Genomic DNA, 22,275 nt, shown 5'->3' on the forward strand with positions numbered 1-22,275 from the left:
ATACAGATATATTTTTGTAAAAAAATGTAATAATTACTAAGACAAAGTCTTATATAAATGAAACACGATTCGTATAATGCTTCGCGACGTATTAAGCTGTCACCACCTGAAATCACTGTTAAACATTACATAGTAGGCACATATAAAGCGAAGACATTATAGTTAGTATTATTTATCTAACGGATGATGTTTTTACGGGCACCAAGGCGGACTAAATCCATTTGATAAAGATGACCAAGAACATGTACTTTTCAGCAGCAAACAAATGCTATTACAGCAAGCTGGCAACTGATGTGCTCACGGTGTATGCAAACGTTGGCGAGGAAGTACACCCATACTCTTAGGGGAATCTGGTGATTCCGGGCCTACTCTTTTTGCATCAGCTGTTGTGATGTAACCCTTAGCCGACCGATACATTCGACGAATCTCGCTGCAATCGTTATAGTATATCCTCTCCAAAAGTGGGTAAAAAATTCATAGAAGTTGTAAGACATGTACACAAACAAACTCATAACAGGATTTTTTCTCCGACGAAAAATGTTGATATTGCACACATTTATATACCGGACCCCATACGGTTGGGAGGGGGTTAAAATTAAATTCTTACATCTAAACCATAATGTGCAATTCTGCACTAAGTTTCATTAAGCACGGGAGTAATTTTCTGCCTTGTTCAATTACTGTCGGTAATGACCTCATCTGTAGCGACAGAAATAGCCACATCATGCGGATCTATGGGTAAACCTACAATGTATTCAAGCTGTCCGAAGGTTACGTAAAAACAATTCGTAACAGGAGGAACAGACATTGAAGCCACATCCAGGCTTACATTTGAATAACAATGAATGAAAGGTCATGTCATTGAAGATACATACTTAAGATGCATACCAAATGTCGCAGAAATCCATTAAAAGGTGTTGGAGTCGGGCTATCCCAAAGCTCACTGCCAAACTCAGCCAAAGCAGTTTGTGGCAATGATAGAATGGAACTATTACCTTTCTTGCTTTTTGCTTGCTACCAGATTTGATATGTACCCGGTTTAAACCTAATAGTATGATGAATATTCGATATAACACATTTTGTTATGAATATTCACTATAATCTACAGTAATTAGAAGTTTGCATGTACATGTTTGCACTACGCTAAACAAAGAAATTGTGATCAGTGAAATCCCAACTCACGATTAGATCACATTACATACGTCATGTCTCCTGGTTCGAAACGATTTATCTTGCGTAACACAAAGATTTCACAATTATACAAATTGACACAATAAATATAACACAGACATATCAACTTTCTGTTTGTACAAAGGTCATCGGTTTGACTTTCAGGAAAAGGACACAACAACGTATATCAGGCTGATCAAAGGTCACAAACGTGTAAATAGTATGGCGCAAGCGGTAACGCAACCCCGCTGCTTCGATTTCTGGATCAAATTTCGTGGATCCTAGGGCCCGAGTTCGATCCTAGGGGTCGACTCTAGGTCGAACATTTTGTAAGGGATTGCATTCGTTTTTTCGGATGGTGACGTAAAGCCGGTGGCCCCGTGAATGAGGGAGCTTTGGGCGTAAGCCTCAAGCGTCAAACCTCTACACGTCAAAGTACCCAACACACTTATCGAGAAGAGTAGGGGCGACCCGGTGTGCTTGGCCAAAAATGCAAGCCGTGGCGAAGCCGCATTGCACTACCACTAGCTACTTGTAAAAGCAACATTCTACACCTCAATTGAGGATGACTGCTTTACCCTACTTTTAAAAAAAAATAGTTCATCACAGGAAAGCACCTGATCCAGATCAATGGTTACCTGTTTTCATTGTATAATTGGTAATCCCGTAGTTGGCCCTCTGTACTCCACCCTTAATCAACAATAGGAAATCGAAACGAGGCACACTCCGGAAGATTGAAGATCAATAGTTGTGGAACTTTATTAATTTAGAAGCACATTTAATTTTATCTAATTTCTTGTGTAATTCTTGTTTCCCGTCATCAGTCACCTAACCTGCCCTATTAACGGCGATAATGTATTTAATACATTGTTGTGGAAATGAATACTAAATGCAGGATTCATGCCAACTAATTGGGCTGATAGAAAAGCTTTGTTTATGGATTTGACAGGTTAACGTTGTTTTACACTGAACATAATAAAATGAATGGACTTTGTTTTTGGTGACTTTTAGTGAACAAGTTTAGAACTATTAGAAATATAACAAAATAGAGAGAGAGATAGAGAAGGAGAGAAAAGAGAGATTCATTTATGGAGAGAAGTCGGCACACCGCATGCCTTGCATTTTGCAGGTTGAGTGCATTATGAACCATGTAGTCAGAGATGGCTATCCGAGAGTAACCGAAGTGCGTTAGAAATGACGTAGTTCAGCCCAGTTTCTACTCCGGTCTGGTATTGAGAAATGACACCGGGTGGGTTGGTAAGTGCTTGATGATATACTGCATACGACCAGCACTTCCATCAGACACGACCTAAAAATACGGAAATAGAGCGATCGATTGCAGACAACTCTTGAAGCATTTTGACGTAAATGTTGTCAAGTGTTTTAGTCCAATTGGCACCAAAGAACGCCAGATTCATGTACTGCCAAATATAATACTGATAAAAACAGTGATTAAACTATAATGCGATTTCTTTCTGCAACTGTCTTGACACACAGGGTCAAGGGGTTCTTGTTGTTGTACTGGACAACTCCCCTTTAGTTGGGGTAGTAGTGCACTTATTGGTGTTTTCTCAGGTGGTCTGCGACCTCCCCTCTGAACTTTTTTACCTCCAGTTCCTGTGTTACTGAGTATGGCAATGAGTTCCAATCTCTGGCAGGTCATGGAAAATAGGAGAATCTGTAGCAGTCCTTGTGGAAGGGGATTGGTTTAAACGAGTTTGGATGGTTGTGGCGAGATTGGCGATGGTTTAGCTGCAAGTTTATCCGTCGGCAGGGCAGGGTTTGAATAAAACAGACAAGAACAAGAGTTCCACGACCTCATATCTCCATGAACAATTCTATTCATGCAAATGACTTACACATTTGCATAATATATGCTTGGTAATAAACACCTTTATCTAACTTACATGTTGCAATATTGACAGTCCTATAATTTTCCAATTAGATGAATTATCGTGTTTTGCATTAATTATGCAAATTAGGAACTTTATTTGCATAATTGGTATCTGTTGATGCTCCACTTTCCATAAACTACATATGTTACATGTATTTGAGTCTGATAATGGAAAACACTGTAAATATGGACCAAGCTATCTGCCACTCAAAAATCAAGACCACAGCACGTCCAGGTCAAAAGATACAAAAATTGCAGTTCTGCTGCAGTACCAAGGTCACATACCAGGTGGCCCAAAATCGACCTTAAATTTCGGCTTCACAACACCCGCCCACATCCCAAATATCATTGTAATCCATCAAGAGGTTCTTGAGTTATGCTGACTGGAGTGGTGCGGAAACACAAACATACACACATACACACATACATACACACATACACACGCACACACAGACAGACACACCCAAAACAATATCTCCATTTTTCATGGAGATAATTAGATCGTGAATAAAATCACTCGTTTTATAACTAAATACTAAACTATGTTGTATAACCGGAGAAGTATACGATTAACATAACTTTTATATGTTAACACAAAAAACTAAGTTAAGAACTGTAAATGGAATCCATGCAAGAATAATATTAAGCAAAGTTAGGTTTTAATGACTCTATCGTAATCTCTGTAGATTATACAACTTTTTACAAATATCTAGGGCGCCATATTGATTGTATTGAAGTTGATCTAATAGCCCACTTAGCTAACTGCACAAATGGCACTTTACCGTGGCCATGAGCGAAATCGATGAACTGTGCCCACATTTGTATCGAATATTCATCTGTATGAAATTAACTTATCCTCATGTGATTTCAAATCAATACAGAAACTGCATGCACTGGAACTCATACTGGTGATCAAATCTTATCAACTTAACTTCTTCTTCTTCTCCTTTTTATCCTGACGGACGATCGGTTCAGCGTCGTCGATGGACCCGTCTGTGAGCGGCAATTCCAGCTTTACACTTAACTACTTAATAAATAATTCGAAAGAATCTTATCGACTCTGACAGAACATCCTTGTAAAGATAAGCCTTAGGAGCAACATGAAATAAGTATGTTGTCATACCTTGTAAGTTGCAACAGTTACGACTTCGAAAAGTTTACTTTGATCAAAACAGTCAATTGACAATCCGCAAGCTTGCGCACGGTCGGATGTTTTATTTTGTATTATGTTTTATTGGCATTGCAACCTCTGAATCATAGACATTCTTTTATTACAAACTGGCGAAAAGACTGTATAGACATGTTTTGTTGTATCGATTTTAAAAAGAAAACATTCTAGTGACGTATAGAAAACCCATAGAGTAATATATTTTTTTTGGAAACGGGCGAAAGGACCAGTAGTATCTGGTCCCGGTTAAATGGTCACCGCGACGCCATGTGGTCACCATGGTGTTATGGTTGGGATTTGGCCGGCACAGGATGGTGTGGTGCTGCAATGCATTTCTTACTGATGACAATTTTGTTTGGGGAATGGATCATTTAAATCATTTTAATGCTAAAGGTATTCCGTGGCAAACCATGATATAGTAAAGCAATTAAAAAAGAGCAAACCGGAGATAGCAGATAATTGATACCAGGCAACGAGTACGAAAATTTGCGAAACTATCTAAACTATTTTTATGACTCAATATTACTGTTTTTTTACATTGTGTTTTAAAGTCTTGGTGATGCTCGACTGGACAGAGATGCACCGAGAAAACTTATCATGATGGTTTCAATATTCTACACCACTACCAACAACTTGGCGACGGTTTATCTATAACTCTCACACTACAACATCCTTCTCATCATTCAGCCGTCAACCGCCCCCGGTTCGCTATAGAATTGGAAGCTGCAGATAATTGTATGACTTTCATGAAAGCTCCAGCTCAGGAATATCTGCATGACCTTTATCACGGCTTGGAGGTCACTGGCGCTTGTTGGTGCGGAAAGGACTCTGGAAGATCCGGTGCTGGAAATAAAATCGTCCTCAATGGTTACAAGACGGCCAGATACAGTAAGCCTCTTGTAAATAGTGTTGATACAAAGAACAGACCTTGCACATCTTTCTGCATTCGGAAGAAACAAAATCAATTAAAAAAATTAGCATTTACTTGACATTTGACCTGTTTTTGAAGCTAAAGCAAGCGACATTTGCAGGTCAGCGCAGTGGCAGAATGATGTCTTGCTGCAAACCCATGTGAAGTATATATCAGACGTCACCGCCTGCCCTGGACGGCATCAGGGCAATAACCAATGGTTTCATCCGACCACACAGTCAATCACGATTTCTGTATCCGTTTATTGGTTTTATTCATGCCGACTTCTGTTGCTCTTTGGTATCAGATGACGATGCGGTCTTGCCGATCTCCATCCATTACACGTGGGAGGATTCAATCAGCGAGCACCTGACCTAGCCGGATGACTTTGACGTTGAGAACCTACATGAGATGGCTTAGGCCTTTTTATCTCTAGACGGCGACTGCTGAGGTACAGTGGAGTGACCAAAGAATTGATCTGTTTGACCCTTGATTCTGTGAGGCCCCAATTTCACTACGTTGACGTTAGTTGAATTTGTGGAATCCTTGATTTCATAATTGGAATATCATGCAAAATTTAAAAGTATGAATAAGTAGACAATAGAATACAGAGCGTAAAAAGAATATTTTTTTTATTATCTAGGACGCTCTTTTAGTGCTCTGTCATGTTTAACGTCGCAGCGCGATTGCAGCTAGGTCGCCGCGCTGGCGGAATCGGAATGTATGATGTATATGATGCAATATGTAAAAACAAAAAAGCACACAAAACAGATTTTAAAAATCGCTCCTTTTTTGTGACATTGAACGATCTGTCAAATCTTTGGTCACTCAGCCGTAACAGTCTTTAGTGCAAAGGGAGTGATACCGATGGACAATGTGTTCTTAAAATAAAGTCTAAACTAAGTGCCATAAGCGTAGTTTATATCATACCATCATTGTCACAAAGGTCTTTTTCCCCATGCTGTAGCTTTTTTCTATGACAAACACGTTCTGTAATGAGTTTCTGTCGGTAGAATTGGGCCATGAAAGTGAACTGATAAAATGAACTGAAGACCATTCCAACCTCCCCCCGCCTCTCCGTGATGGACGTCGCGGATTTACCCTGACCTCCGTGTGCAGCGAGACCCCAGACCTGGAGGAGACCGGACGCACTCTGTACAGCATTCCCGTGAATGTGTCTATGAATCATATCAACCACTATATATAACAACACTGTGATGTTATCATTACCGACTTTATTGCATAAAGGAGCAAACCTTCGTTTAGTCAAGGAAAATGAAACGTAATGCAAGTTATCTTTCATGTGGAGACTGTGCACGTGTAACGTTTAGAATTTATATTCCATTGGGAATTGTATGAGCCTTTGGCTACACAAAGGCTTATTCTGCATTTTCCAATCTATATCGCACGGCATATTGAAAAATTATTAATAAAGAAAGCTTCACAACGATATGATTAAAAATTGAAACTGCGATGAGTCAATGAAGATATGATATCAGTCCCCCCTCTACCTCGATTCACATCATGTTTGATATTCATGTCTACTCCTCTTCAGTAGTAATCATATCAAAATTGCATTACCCATCTCCATATAATAACTGACTGCCCTTCGCATTGAATAAATGCGTTTCTAATCGTTCCATCATAATAATTTCATGGCCGAAACCATTGAAGTCTTGCGACGCTGCCCGCTGCCATTAGCAGCATCTTCTTCGATTTATTGACTAGTTGAAATTCGTTGGGTGTAGGCTTGCGCTCATTCATGTTGTTAGATTTGATATATGGATCTTACTTCCATCTTCTTGCAATTTGTCTGATTTCTGTTCCAAGGTGCTGCACGTGTGCGCTTGAGTGACGACCTAGGGTTTTTGCCGCGTATACATAGTACGGCCGCAAAGGGGGCGCTGGAACACTAGCTCCGAGTAGCGTTTGTATGCGGTTAATCGCAAATGAAAGAGGCGGTTAGAGGAGCCGGGAAAAGTAGCCGATTCTACTCTGACAAAGCGCAGCGGGCTAGATCGAGCGGACGCCGCTCGTACTTACAGATGGCCGTGGCTTCAGACAGACAAGGCCACCGAACATTCAAGTGCGACGCGTGTAGAAACAGCCTTTGAACTGCGTTGGCGTCGCGATTTAGAATCACTGCGGGCTGTATAGAGTCCGATTGTTGTTCGTAACATTCTTCATGCGGAGGATTCAACACGTAATGATACCTTTCCGCCTTCCGATGCAAGATCGTCCCGACTAGCTGGATGGCTGCAGAGGACATTTATTTCTATTTCGGTAAAGATTGCTGTGAGATTCTTAGGGAGGAGAACGTGACCCGACATTGTTGGAGCTTCAGCTCTTCGTGCAACGTCAAGCATTAATATTTATGCAACGTCGTCCTGTTCTCTGCAATGGCACCTCCAACGCGTCTGGTCGTCTCGGTGTTGGGCCCTCTGGTTTACCGTCGTTTCCAGCTTGCTCTGTCGGGTACCCGGTGAGCCCTGTTCCGCATCGGATCACGTCACCCCGCGGTGGGCAGGATGCCGCTCCTCTCGGTCGGATTAACCGCGCTGCTGCTGACCTGGTGTTTGGCGTCTGGGCAGCAGGCCCCGCAAACCATCCAGCCTTCCGGGCAGAGCCAGAACGGCCAGGACCCGCCGATGAGCACGCTGCAGCGGATCGAGGGGCTTCTGGAACAGATCAATTACGACAGGAATCTTAGGCCTTACTTTGGAGGTAAGACGAAACGCACACGCAGGCCTTGAGTCACGATTCATCTTGAGCAGTTCCATACATGTAGTACCCTGAAGACATATTTGCAGTAGCCTGACGTAGCAGAATTTGCAAAATTTAGTGTCCAATACGATGAAACTCAGAATGCAAGTGTGATCTTTTTCTGCCTCGGCAGGTTTTTTGCGGATTATTTTCCCATCATGTCACAATGGTAAATGCACCATTACCGTCCATGATAGCCTATGCTGTGTAGTTATTTTAGCGGAGTTAAACCTCAAACTCAAGGAGAAAGCTACAAATCTCAGAAGCATTGCCGAATCGATTCTGAGGAACTGCATCTTTAAAAGGCATGAAAAGCGCTGCTGCGCCGACTTCATGGCCTTTTTGGCGAAGCTAAGACGAGAATGTTCGACCTTATCTCTGCCAAGTGTATATTGGCGGAGAGCATGCAAAATGAATGCCGACAATTACGGGCCTGAAATACGGACATGTGAGGCATCGCCGGAATCCAGAAACAGTTGTATGTGTATCACGGCAAACATCTTTCTAAACGCAACCGAACCGATTCGGCCGTTAATCCTTCGGAAAAAAAGAAAAGAAACTCCATCTTTACGGATATGTCCACCCCCTGGATGTTTTGAAATGCATAATCGTGTTTTAGGTCACTCTGTGACGGAATTAAGATGTTGTCCTTGGACATGCAGATGAGGATGAGTAGAATGGATGAAATACCTTCATCTGAAAAGATGGACGCATCTCTTCAGGCATGAGCGCTGATAACAATTCTGTGCAACCGCAGCAAAATGTGCCAAATTGCGATCCACGTTTTTGATTATCTGCAAGGTTAAAGGATGGCACTCCGAGACAGCAACCCCCATTGTAGTGTAAGAATAATATCAATCAATATGCCTGTATGTGGTCCTCGCGTTATAACACAGGCGTGAGTTCAGTGACTCATTGCCTTTAAGATGCCTCGTCCTACATACATCAATATTTTTACAAGCCAAATAATGAATACCTGTATCATTTCAGATTCATTTCACCTTGCTTGTCCAAAGCAATAACCACGCAACAAACGTGCTGAATTTGATGCCGGCGCCCCTTTGTTATTGCCGACTTGTGAACGATCATGCCCGGTAAAAATGTATCCTAATGCACACGAAGCAACAGCTAGCGATACAAATTGGTTTGGCGTGTTTTATCCTCGCCATTTGCTTGTCGTGTGTGTGTGCGGGTAGTAAAGGCACAGTAGACCTAACGAGTGAAAAATTGGATACGTCGAAATCATCTTTTAACGACATTATGTCTGTCTCGTCCCGAGTTGTGTGGACGACCGGGAATGATTTCATACTATCTAGAAAATGCATGGCCTTGGTGCGGACAAATCTGACATGGAAGTGGCGTACATGGTGCACGTATAGACGGCCTCGTCAAATTGACCCTGCCAATTCAACATTAAATCTAATCTACCTATTCCGTCGTCGTGGCATGTTAGGGAAGGCCGAGAATCTCTCGGTTATTCAAGTCTCAAATGAGACATCACTGGACGGTTGCTTCAGTCAAACCTAAGGTCCGAATCGAAAGAAGAAATAGTATGTAATTACGTTTCCTTCGTGTCACTGCCCGCACCCTTCTTTCACCCTTACACTAAATCACGTCCGACCCGGTGTACGTAGATGGTACACAGCCGTCTAACGACTGGACGTGAGGTCACCACATTTGACCCGTCCTGACATTATTAACGTGTAGTTCACGGTCCTTGGGCGGGAGGGGAGAATTCAATCCTTCATCTTACTCCACCCCAAACGTATCAAACTAACCCCGGGTGGCTTTAATTGCTGGTTCTGGCAGTTGTAATTAATGTCAATAGCGCTGCTACACGGCTAATGGTTTGTGCTTGTCTCTCCCAGGTCAGCCCGTGCGAGTTGAGATGAGTATGACCATTGCCAGTATCGACCAGATCTCGGAAGTGGACTTGGTAAGTCATTACGTGTAGAGTAAAGGTAAGAACGACAACATTTCACATCGTGCAGACTGTCATGTGACGGGCCGCGGGGTCTACCGTAGACAGACGTGCACACGACAGCTGTGAGCCCCGAGAGCGATGTAGTTTACAATAGTTGTTTTGTTGATGATGCGAAAGTTTGCATCCATATTCCTAGTTCGTACCGTAGCCGGATGCATGTCACCTACAGTTGTATTACAGTTATGCCCTGGTTAATCTACTTCATAGCACCAAACTCTGCACAAAATAGCATATTTAGCTGTTATCCCCGAGAGCGATGTAATATACAACAGTTTTTTTTTTTTGATGATGCGAAAGTTTGCATCAATATGCCTAGTTCGTACCGTGGCTGGATGCAGTTGTATTACAGTTGTGCCCTGGTTAATCTACTTCATAGCACCAAACTTTGCACAAAATAGCATATTTAGCTGTGAGCCCCGAGAGCGATGTAGTTTACAACAGTTGTTTTTTAATGATGCGAAAGTTTGCATCCATATGCCTAGTTCATACCGTAGCCAGACGCATGTCGCCTACAGCTGTATCACAGTTACAGTATATCATCATTTTTTCTTTTTATTTATTTTACCAGGGGAAATCACAGCTCAGATCTGTAGCCTGTTTTTCAGGTGTCCCTGGACACGTACATGTACAATACCCGTAAACAAGAACATAGTTACACACACTACATTATAAAGCTAAAAACATCAATTTCGGCCAACTAACAATGGAAATATACGGCTACGGTTACCTCTTTAATCTTCATACCACCAAACTCTGCAGAAAATAGCACATTATAGATACATTACATTACCTTGCTGTGGATGTGGTCACGACGCCCAAGAGAAGTGACACATACGCAACAAGGCGAAATGAAAACATTTGAATTGCGATTTCAACATTCAGAGTAGCTGTATATAGGTTGTACGTGACAATTTTGCTAGAATTTACTGCTAATTTATTTATTGGAAAACGGGCAACAGTAGGTTTCTAATTTAAAAGTTAACGATTTGTTAAATTGCGGGCCATCTATGTTTTTATTGTTATTTGATTATTTCAGAAGAGCATTGCGTGGAAGGATTCGTGTTCTCATTGCCAATTAATTGTAGGTATAGAACAATATCGTAAAACGTCATGTGAATACTATACGCACTACAGATAATACATATCTTACGGATGTATCGTTTTGCTGAAATAGAAACGGGCGCCTACTATCTAATAAGGAGAGTTTTTAGACCCCACACCATTGAATATACATTGAAACTATATCATCAAGTGGTTTTACGTCGCGGGCCAAATTGCATTGGTTCTGGCAGGCATTACATTATGACAAACGTATCTATATGTCAACAACGCGTACACAGGCGTGTCGCGAGTATCACTCGATAAAAAAACTTTCTCTGTTAGTAGTAGGTTCACGATTTTCATTACTTCTCCAGCGGATTACACGTTAAGCTTCCCGACGTAGACTTGTCAGAAAAACGAATTGGTCAGACTAAATATCGATATCAGTGGATCAACATGGTTTACAGATTGGTCTAATACAGGCAAACCTTGACTCGCTTGGCTAGACGAGGGAGGGACATTGTGATGACCCGGTGAAGGTTAACGTTCTTAGCTTGATATACAGGTTTTGGTTTAGATAAACCGCTTCTGGTTGGAGCAATATTGTAGCTGTTGTTGTTCAGATCTATGTAGTGCCTAGGGACACATAGTACAGCAAATTTCCTTACTGTTTAGACGCAGTATATATTCTAACAGAAAGGAGTTGCTAGCCCTTCTCCTTTAACGTGCTAGAGGTAACTCCCTTCAACACTGGACCCCCATTTTACATTCCTTCCGAACGGAGGGTGCAGCCCCAACCGAGATGTCATGCACGGGATGTCCTGACACAGGATTCAACCAGGGTCCCCAATTAGCCAATAATTAAAACCAGGAGCTTAACTATTAGGCTGCTACCAGTTGAGCCATACGAACATCCCTTGGTTGGAGTGAATTGGTTATGTATTGGGATAAACTAGTTCTAAGCTCTTGGGTCGAGCTCATCGAAAACAAGATTACATCGTGCACTTTAATGTTACCTTTTTCATCTGTGAGTAGTGCTCTCGGCTTTGGTTCAACTTAGTAATTCGTGCTGGCTAATATCTTGTTGAACACTTTTAAGAACGACATGAAAGTTCCCAGGCGACCTTGTGCTAATTAGGACTGTTCCATTAGTTCTAATTGGAAGTTCTAATGAGCGCTTGTCGTGATGTGCCATATCTTTTAATGCACTTTAAGTGTCTGCCGGCTCTTTGAACAGTCGGAGCCATCTCAGGTTGATGAACGCTGCAGTACTGAATTTACACAACAAAGTTATCCGCAATGACGTTAGCTTAGACGCGAGTTGCAGGAGATAACTAACAGTTGGCTATACATATGTGTAGAGTAATGATTATCGAGTTTGGGGATGTTGTCGGTCAAAGCTAATCTAGCCTCAGAACTCGTCGGAAATTGATCGAGCGAAGAGCTGATGCCTGTAGAAGCCACCGAGAACCCTGATTTACCAACTCTCCCCCAAAGTTGAAAGCGTAGGTTAAAGCGGGGATGAGATATATAGTGGCTAGCTTTGCTGTTCAAAATTGCAGGTCTGAAATAGACACGGCTCAACCTTCAGTCGCCCTTCGTTACTACTGACAGGTTGCGAAAGGACGGTGGAAAGTGCCGAAATTAAAAGCGGGCTGCCCGGCACGAGAGCGCTTTCCTCTGGCCGTAATCCTCACGGTTCAAGTGCGCGATAAGCATCTGTAATCAGCCGCACTGACCAGGCAGCGCCCCGCTCAAATTGGACCCGGTGGAAATTATCTCACAGATATGCAGCACTCTGACGTAGCTGCGATGTTGTAGATTTGATGCACTTCAAAAAAGGCAAACGTCTACTTGAGTAGGGCGGGTTAAATGAACCCATCTTAAGTTGTACCAGGAAAATACATGCTGATTTAATATACACCAGACAGAATGCTGGATTCAAATTGGCATGAAATTGCCGCGGGGCCAGATTCGGCGATGAACTGTGGCGAGATTGTTACCTGTTGCCAGTCTGTCTGGCGACGAGCAACGGCGGGCAAAATCGCCATTTTTCTTCCCTCTTTAGTTTATGCCTGCCTTTCATTTCTATACATCCACCCACACAAACCGACAGTTGTCAAATCACTCCGGTGACACAGGGATATGATTAAAATGTAATATTGAACTGTATGGCGCCAATTAAGACGGTCCCTTGGAATTTCTGTACGTGAACGCTCAACGTTACCGAGACGCCTTATGCACAAGACAGATTACCTCAAACGAGTCGGACGTGTTTTGTATCGTTCAGATTAAAGATAATATCAGCAATCCAGAAAAACAGTAGGGGAAGGGGATGTGACAAAATCCCAAAACGTTAAGATCACGATAATAAAGAAGATAAATCAAATTCATTAGTACTATGACGTATACCTAATATTTGATCAAACTGCTGTGATAAGGCTGAGGTGTTTTACCCCGAACAAAAACATGAGTTCTGAGAATCTCCCCTTTACACATAAGTGCTCGTACTCTTAATAACCTTTTCATAATTACATATACACAATGACGCATTGTGATGACGTCGTGTCCTGTGGCCCAAACCAAGGGGAAGGTCGACAAAACTGTTGTTCCGATGCTTCAGATTTATCTGATTATCTTTGTTTTTCTCATATATGGCATCACCTGCATTGAATCATTTAGATCACGTTCTTATCATGTGGTCGGGATGAGTTTCTGTCAGGCTCCCCTGCCTTTGATTCCCCTGCATTACTCGTACCTGCCTACCCGCTCGCGATAGCAATAGCGCAGAACAAAACAGAATAATGAAGCCACGGGATATTGCACACCGCTGTTTTTCTCCGCTCATTCAACCGAGCTCATTCTCCACTCATAACTGTTCACGTTATGGCAGTTAAAGGGAAGAACTAGTACCAATGGCTGGATTAGTTCATATGTGTCTAGAGCTGTGCGTGTCAATGTGTGAGAGAGTTTTTGTGTGTGAATGTCTGTCTGTCTGTCTGTCTCTATCTCTCTCACTCAAGCTCTCCCTCTCTCTCTCTCTGTCTGTGAATGTTTGTCTGTCTGCCTGTCTGTTTCTCTCACTCGAGCTCTCTCTCTCTCGAGCTGTGTGTGTGTGTGTGTGTGTGTGTGTGTGTGTGTGTGTGTGTGTGTGTGTGTGTGTTGTGTATTTGTGTGTTTACACGTCTGTGAGCATGTGTTTGGCAACCTTCTCGGCGCTTGAAGGTGAGATGCGGTCACCTCAGATCCTCTCCACCCACACCCTTCCATCAGTGTCGTGTGTGTGTACACGGGAGATACCGCTCCTGCGATAACTGCGTCTTTACCCAGCGCGTGCGAGGGAGTGAGGGAGCGCAACCGAGATTAAAGACGATGTCGGCCCAAGGATGATCGAGCGCGATCTCCGGGCGGATAGAACTGTGTCGGACGAATTGATATCATTAAGACGGCGTGCCGGTGCAGCCAGCCGTGCCTTCCCCTGACCGTGAACGTGATAAGACGGAGCCTTAATGCGATGGGAAGGAATCTCATCACAATGTATTAGCGCCACAGTTAATTACGCCGCCGCTTCTGCATGGCTGTGAAGTTCCTCCGGATTACTGGCGCTCTGCGGGGACCGTTACGGGATCGGTCTTCCGGGTCTTCTCCTTCTAATTACTCAGCTTGACATGCGCCTTACTCCAGACTGATAAGGAGAATCCTCGGTCAGCAAATGTAAAAACCGTCATAATGTGAGTAATGGGAAGCCTTGCGCCCCCTGGTTAGCGCAAGTCAGCGGTGTTTTTTCACCGAGACAGAGGTTGGAACCGAGATTAGCTCCCTTCTGTCATAATATGCATCTTTTTGTTATCAGGGACATAAATTATGCACGTCCATTTAAATCGATATTTCAAATGGAGCCAAGAACAACACATTACCCTGCTATTCCCCCAGGGCTATCATCTACCAATATTTAACAATCATGCTACTTTTCTAAAATGATAACGCTGTAATGTAAGCAAACTCATTTTTTGCCCATAGGATACCAAACATAAAGAAAACGATGGCTTGGGGACACAGGCACAGTAGAAATATTGACTGAAAATTACTAGCAGTTAGTGTAAGATTAATGTACCATCGACGTCTAGCACTTTATGAAATGACAGTATAAAGGGTGGGTATTGCAGCGCATTATGAAATGACAATACGACGTATGGGTATTGCAACTCAAACGGTTAGAAGATGATCAATCCGTTGAAACCTGTCATTTCGTACAGAAAGCTGCCGCTTTGATGGCGTCTAGATTTACATTACACTTTGTATGGGCTAGAAATGTGAGAACACCGCAAGGTTTAGCAGTCCTTCAGCGTTGGCAGGAGCGTCGCGATACCACTCCCGAGAGACCCCGTGTGGCGGTCAATAAAACCGAATTGACTGTTACATTTTTCATGTCAGAAGTGAGACAGTCATAAAATCTTACCGGCAATATATCAGCTTGGATCGATGTGACGCCACCTCGGGTTGGCTCAGATTAGTTTCGGAGCAGTTGAGCCGGACCAAAATCTCGGCATTCCGGTATTGGCAGAGATGATGGAGTAGGCTGCATAAGATTCATGGTGCAGAACCGTGGATCTGCCTGTATGATGAACAACATCGAGACTATGCCGACTAAAATCAGGCAACTGCAGCACAGTTGCTGTCAATTTGGTAACTCATATTGATGAAACCCCTCAAAACTAACCCTATTCAAATGCATGAGAATGTTAAGTAGAAAGAAAAACTATTTGAACTTTCCTAATACAGAACAGGAATTGCATCAGACTAATTCAGCAGCATATAGATGTATGAAACCTCGCTGAATGAAACACCGCTTGTGGTATTTCTTACTGTAACTGGACTCGTATGGAATATTAGTTCTGATGATGGTGAAAATACCTTTTCAAATAAAATGGATAATCATTTTTAAGCAAATAACTGTTCACATTTAGAGTTGTGAATCAACTCAATTAGATTAGATTTAACTCAATTAGATTAAAGTTAATAGAAATAAAAGGAACATGGGGAAAATAAGTTTTAAATATCTGGTTTTCTTTTTTAGCAGATGACATTTTTTCCATGTTTAAGACCACGCTGCATCTTCAAATACATTGGAATGCAACAGTTACTTAACATCCTGGCTACTCTCCAGCATGGCTAACAGTTAGTATGGTCTAACGAACACAAATGGCCATGTTCTTTAGACTTAAGACCATCTTGCAAGCTATATGCCATAACTACAAGATGCAATGCACGTATTCACGCTCGGTTGATTCCTTAACCAAGCCAATGTCAGCATTCGTATTGCAATAACGGTAAGCTCGGGAAGGTTTGATTGAAAGTTGTGTAAAAGTGCGCGGGGCCATTGTCGAGATTTGCAGAATCCGCTGCAGGAGTTGATGAACGAGAATGCCAGCATTCACCAACAGCCCCAAGCCTCGGGGGTTTGTAAGGACTGTAATCTTCAATTACCCTTGGACGTAGAGTAGCGGGACCTGGCTCGTGATGTCCGCTAAGTTCTACAGGACTTCATTACTGGATTGAATGGTTTGAGGAGAAGATGATCGATTGGGTAATTTCAGCTAATCCAGTACCTCCCTCATTCACAAATGGAACGCGAAATTTCCAATGAAACATATTAACGTTAATTACTACCTGGATCCCGCACGGGAAGCCGTTCGTCACAGGAGTAAAGCACATCAGCACTCCACATTTTTTTCTCGTCGATGGGAAATATTGAAAGTACAGGAAACTTTAGCGGCAGTTAAGGGACTTTCGGATCGGAATATCAGCGACAAATAATGGGGGGAGTGAACTTAAACTGGAAATTAAACGGTCTACACGGGTCTGCGTTGGCGAGATAAAGCCGATGACTTATGCTGACTGCTTATTATTAGCTCCTCATCATTTTCGGGAAAATGAAACAATGTCGAATAAGGTGAATTTGTTGTCCATTGGCTCATGATAAATCACCTTGTTTTGTTTGTTCTATTTATGTGAAGGTCGTTTCAGGGTGACACATTGATCAGGGCTTGATTGACGGCCATGCGGCTCTATGGGAGCTCATCCCTTAGCGACAATGTTTCTGTAAAAGGCAACTAGCAGCGATATCTTGTCGCTGCAGATGTTGCCAATGGCATTGATTAATGAGAATAACGGCATCCTGCAATCTATGCCTGCCAGCGTCCCGTCTTACCACACAACTCAGGCACTCAACCGGCAAATAATAGAGATAACTCCACGGAAATTACCACTGTCTTTCTCTCTCCTGGGACAACATTGCTTTGCCTAATGTTTGGGTTGCGGAATGGAATCAGCACAGAATGGAAGTGTAAAGGGCTCAACGGCGCAAACATGTTCAAGATAGATTTTAGCATGTTGAAGTTTCGGGTCTCTCCACCCTAACTTGTAGGACTTGCTCCACGTAGCTCCTCATTTGCATTGTGCAACACGTTTTCTTCGTTGCCCATGGCAAATCTTTTGATATACCGGACGTATACGTATAGCTCAATGAGCTAATTTGGGATATCAGGTTCATGTACTTGTCATATGCCATTTCACGCTACAATGTGCATCATAGCTATCCGTATGTCAGAACATGCAGCACTCTAAAATACGTCAATGATTTTTTTTATTCTCCACAACAATTTGTGTTTGATCTTTCTCTCTGTATACCTCATGCTAGTTAGACAAACATGACTTGTTAGAACTGCCGACCCTTTTATCTGTCCAAATAGATCATGAACATGAATGTCTTTATGCTCTGCCGTGATCCTCGCTATGTCTATTACTTTGCCTTCAAAGTCACAAAGTTACGCATTGCTTGAGACTCACTCTCGGTTTTCCCTAGAGACACGATGAAAAACAGCAACCTCGGTAATTCTATACCGGTTCACAACAGTCCGGTTTAAGTATGATGCCCTGGCCCGTTGTATCAGGGAGATCAACTGAGCGTTTCCGTGGAATAGGGAACACTACAAAGAAGGTTTAGCAAACAGTTTCTCGGAAAACACATAAAGAAACAGCTACGTCTGAATAAGCAACAGACGTTTAGATGGACGGGATGTAAGTTAACGCAATGTAGTCGTCTCCAACATCAAATCTGCGGTACGTAGCGTATAACAAGTTTAATGACCAGCAGGTTCTATTTGAAAGAGAATTACTCTTACTAATAACCAAGGTAACGCTAAGCAGAGAATATTGGCTGAAACGCTGCCAAAAACACAGCCTCGTGTCTGTCCGGTGTGATCAGCCGTGGCACCAATCTTTCAGAGCTTATATTGGTCAATTAAGGTTACTTCGTGCTTAAACCGTTTAATTGGAAAAGTCGATTAAGTAGGGATCTATGCTTCACACGTTTTTAAAATTCCGACGCTCGGCTTCAGTAGGGTTTCAAGTTAACTTGCCACGGAAATTCGCTTCATGCACTTTTTGAGGATTGCATCAGCTTGATGATTCTTGATTGCATCGGGATCTTTGACGGAAATAGGTCGTTCAATAGACAGGGCAGCCTTCCTCCTTGATAACCCAGGTAGGACAGACCATTTAGATAATTAATGGTCAGAGTACTTTCATCATCTTAATCAGAGTACATGGTTTTCTCAAATTGGACAGTTCTCAGAACATGTAACATGCAAGGCAATTATCTTCCTTCACAGATCTACTCGCTCGTAACATTCCTCTTCAATAAAGTATACTAAGTAAGGAGTAGAAGTATTATGTCTATCGAATGACTATCCCCGAAAAAATATAAATGAGAACAGTGATGAGGAGAAAATGAGAAAAGAACGTGTTTGAAATATATATATGTATTGTGGTCGTGTTTTCCCCCATGCAGCTGTAATGTGTAACCGAGTACTGGAAGCAAAACGTGTATACGCTTTAGCTCGCTGAGTATGACAATACATGTAACGTAACATAACCAATTTACGTCCGATTTATTCAAAACGTATTTATCTTAAAACCTCACGGACAGAGCCAAATGTTAAACCCATGGTCAGAAATATCAGCTCTTCTAAAAAGAAAATGCATGGTCTGTAAGTTTTTCTCCGCCTATCTAACGCCGTGCGAGCATGTATTTATACTTAGGTATATAATGAAGAATTGTGCTAGGGTAACCCATTATCGTCCACCTCGGTCTTTTCCCTTCTAGCGCTTTGCTAGAAAAACATAGACCAGAAAAAAATGCACAGTAACTGTCCAAAGTAGTCTGCAGACAAATGATGATAAAATCACTATGTCTGTCCGGCCACTTGCTTAACGCGATGGAAAAAAACAATGTTTATTTGTAAATTCCCCAAACATGCGCGGCACGTGGCGTTCACGTGGTAAACGCATGGCCATTATGTTTTACTGTGCAAAAATTAAAGAGATGGTTAAGGATCATACTTATGATGTTCTTTATTGCTCATGAGAACAGGCTTTGGCGAAATACACCATGACATGTGGACATGAGCCAAACCGGACGTAAATAGGTTCGGCACGTAAATAGGTAATGTTACGTTATGAGCATGCAGATATAACCAACGCATCTACACTAAGATATTTGTCCATCAAACACACATTTCTTTTACATTGAATTCAGTTGACAAACAGTGAGCCAGTTGCCTAGGTCGTTCACCTGGACCACAGAATATTCAGGACCTACAAAGTGCCTTCTTCTATTCACGTCACATTCTCGCCGTGCGTTTTCCACCCCGCCTCACTATTTGTCATGCCCACAGCCTCGCCTTGGGCAGGATTCAGATATATTGACTTTGTGCATCTAACACCCTTCCCTGTCAAAATAACCAGCCGAATCTGACACAAGGCCAATTCAAATCAACTGAAATATGCTGCACACATAGACCAGGTAATGCCTGGCACGTCCCATCCTAATCCTTCCCGCCCATGATGCTAGAATCTAACATCAGAATGTATTACTGTCTGGTGCAAGTAGCTAGCTATTCATCGGTCATGTTGTGTGTATTTCCCAGCTTATGTTTGCTCTACGGATAGTCCAACCCACGCCCTTGGCTGACATAGACATCCATGGCACCCGATGTCAGATGACACGCATGTGTATGTCACGTAAACAGACGTATTGAGGTCTCGGCAGTGCTTTCTGAGCTTTAAAGTTTCCCTCTGATGTGTTGTGAACAGACGGATTGGGTTGAAAGTCTCGGCGGTGTGTCGAGCGATGTCTATAACTGTCGGAACATGGAACAAACAGACAAGTCACATGCGTAGTGCGATTTTCAGTAAGGTTATGGCTGAACCATCGGTCGAAAACATTTTCTGTCAATTTTCAACTTGTCTTTGTACGGAAAAAAACACCGAGTTCAATCAAAATATCTTCAATTCGCTGTCATAAACCTATCGTATGACGTATGGGGCATTTTCGTACCACCAACAAATCACAAAATTATCATTAAGTCATATTTGCAGACTCTTAGAGATATATACTATATCGGTTAGGTTAACCCAGGTGACACTTTATGGTATAATATTACGACCAGTCATTATCATCATCTTTCGTCCGGATTTTTTTTACTCCGGTGAGATACAGTCAATAAAGTTTTTCCAGTACTTTTTGTCATTCATGGCTGACATCAAAGTAAAACCCGTGAGATCAGTGTCTCGTTCAATTAATGTCAATAAAGTAGTGTGAGGTCTTCCAACTCTGCGTTTTCCCTCGGATAACCACTGCATTGGTCGCCCAGCCGGTTCTTCACTGCGAACAGTTGACCAGTAATAGTTTTTGGGGCTACACACCATTTTTTTTCGATTTGTGCAATTATATGAGGGAAATATCTCGGCGAACTACAATGAAGTGCGTCTTAAATAAGGAGTTTTACGATACGTAATGCTGCACTTATGTTTTGTTGATTTTTTAGATTGCAAATCCTGCTATTCGGGACCAATATAAAAGACCAAGACACTATTTATTATGGGAGACAGTCCGAGACACGATTACTACCTTGCTCTCCCACTGTGCATACAACCCTGCATTGCCAACGTAATACTATGAAAATTAAACTAAAATTGATCCGGTAGACAATAAGTAGGATAATCTAGAGCAACAAACTTGAAAAAAACAATAATCTAAATCCCTGCATTTTGCTAGATCCCATCGCAATAGTCAAACGTAAAGCCTTCTTCTGCAGTCCGGGTATCAAAATGAACAGACGTCTCAGACATCCTTCCGGTCAGATTGCTGAAAATCCCTGGAAATGGAACTTGATACGCAGGGATAACATGGATTCCCGCAGTACGTATGAAGCGCATTTGTAATCAACTTTCCTACATTGTACTCTAGCTGCATCTATATTACGTACTTTCGGGCTTGAATTCTCATCTGCCGTTAGAAGATGTATCGCAATCATCCATAGGGATAAGCAGTCGGGAAATCCCGACCGATGGAAATTGGAAGATATAAGTCTCCATTCCATGGCATGGGCAGAGCCAAATCCTACATTTACTCATCCTGTCATTCAGGCTTTCTGCCTCTGTGAAAGGTTTGCAATAGTTTCCACTATGAATATAGTTGGCGCTGTCATAAAATATGTCTATATTCATTGTCATTTTCCTCTTCCTGTGAGAATGTTGCAATCCAGCTAGGAGTTTGCAAAAAATGATAAAATCATTTTCAAGCAAAACTGCCATTTTTGCAAATTCAAGTCGTTTTCTTGTTGTTAGAGCCTGAATAGTTAGTCCGGTTATAGAAATCTAGCCTGCATTTTTTAACATTTCTGATGAATATTTCATTTGTTTAAATGGGAGGAGAAAGATTTTGCTTGATAAAGACGAATTATATAACTGTCAATCCCATGTCATGAGCAGAGCACAATCCTACATTTACTCATCCTGTCATTCAGGCTTTCTGACTCTGTGGAAGGTTTGCAATAGTCTCCACTATGAATGTAGTTGGCGCTGTCATAAAATATATCTATATTTATGTCAATTTCTGCTGCCTGTGAGAATTAACGAAAGTTGCAATCCAGTAAGGTAGCAAGATGTGAAAATGTTTGCAAGAATGACTAATCGTTTCATTTTTGCAAAAGTCTGCCACTTGTTGCAAGAGCCTGTAAACAATTCGTCCGGGGATAGAAGTATAGGCTGCATATTGCAATGTTTCTGAAAAGCGGCCTGCGTGCCGATTTGAGCTTATCAAGAATAAACAAAGGTTCAAACAAAATATTTTATTTTTTTCTATGGAGGAGAGAGATGTTGCTAGCTGATTAAGAACAATCACAACTCTTTGATCACAACATGTCACCTAATCAGCTTCTTTGATCATAGTTTTATGGTCATGCAGGTGTTTTGAATTAAGTTTTGCCTATTAGCGACTG

General features: G+C 42.1%; 1 protein-coding gene across 1 annotated transcript in view; it reads left to right on the forward strand.

Annotated features, from left to right (window-relative positions):
• Window positions 1-6,824: 6,824 nt before the first annotated feature.
• The window catches only part of LOC136434414 (gamma-aminobutyric acid receptor subunit beta-3-like), a 64,011-nt gene continuing 48,560 nt past the window's right edge, over window positions 6,825-22,275 (forward strand). Inside the window, exons 1-2 of the mRNA XM_066427202.1 lie at window positions 6,825-7,866; window positions 9,774-9,841. Coding sequence (XP_066283299.1) covers window positions 7,671-7,866; window positions 9,774-9,841 — 264 coding nt within the window. The 5' untranslated portion in view covers window positions 6,825-7,670. The remainder of the gene's footprint in view (window positions 7,867-9,773; window positions 9,842-22,275) is intronic.

Source organism: Branchiostoma lanceolatum, chromosome 5 (assembly GCF_035083965.1).
Source record: "Branchiostoma lanceolatum isolate klBraLanc5 chromosome 5, klBraLanc5.hap2, whole genome shotgun sequence".
Lineage (NCBI taxonomy): Eukaryota > Metazoa > Chordata > Leptocardii > Amphioxiformes > Branchiostomatidae > Branchiostoma > Branchiostoma lanceolatum.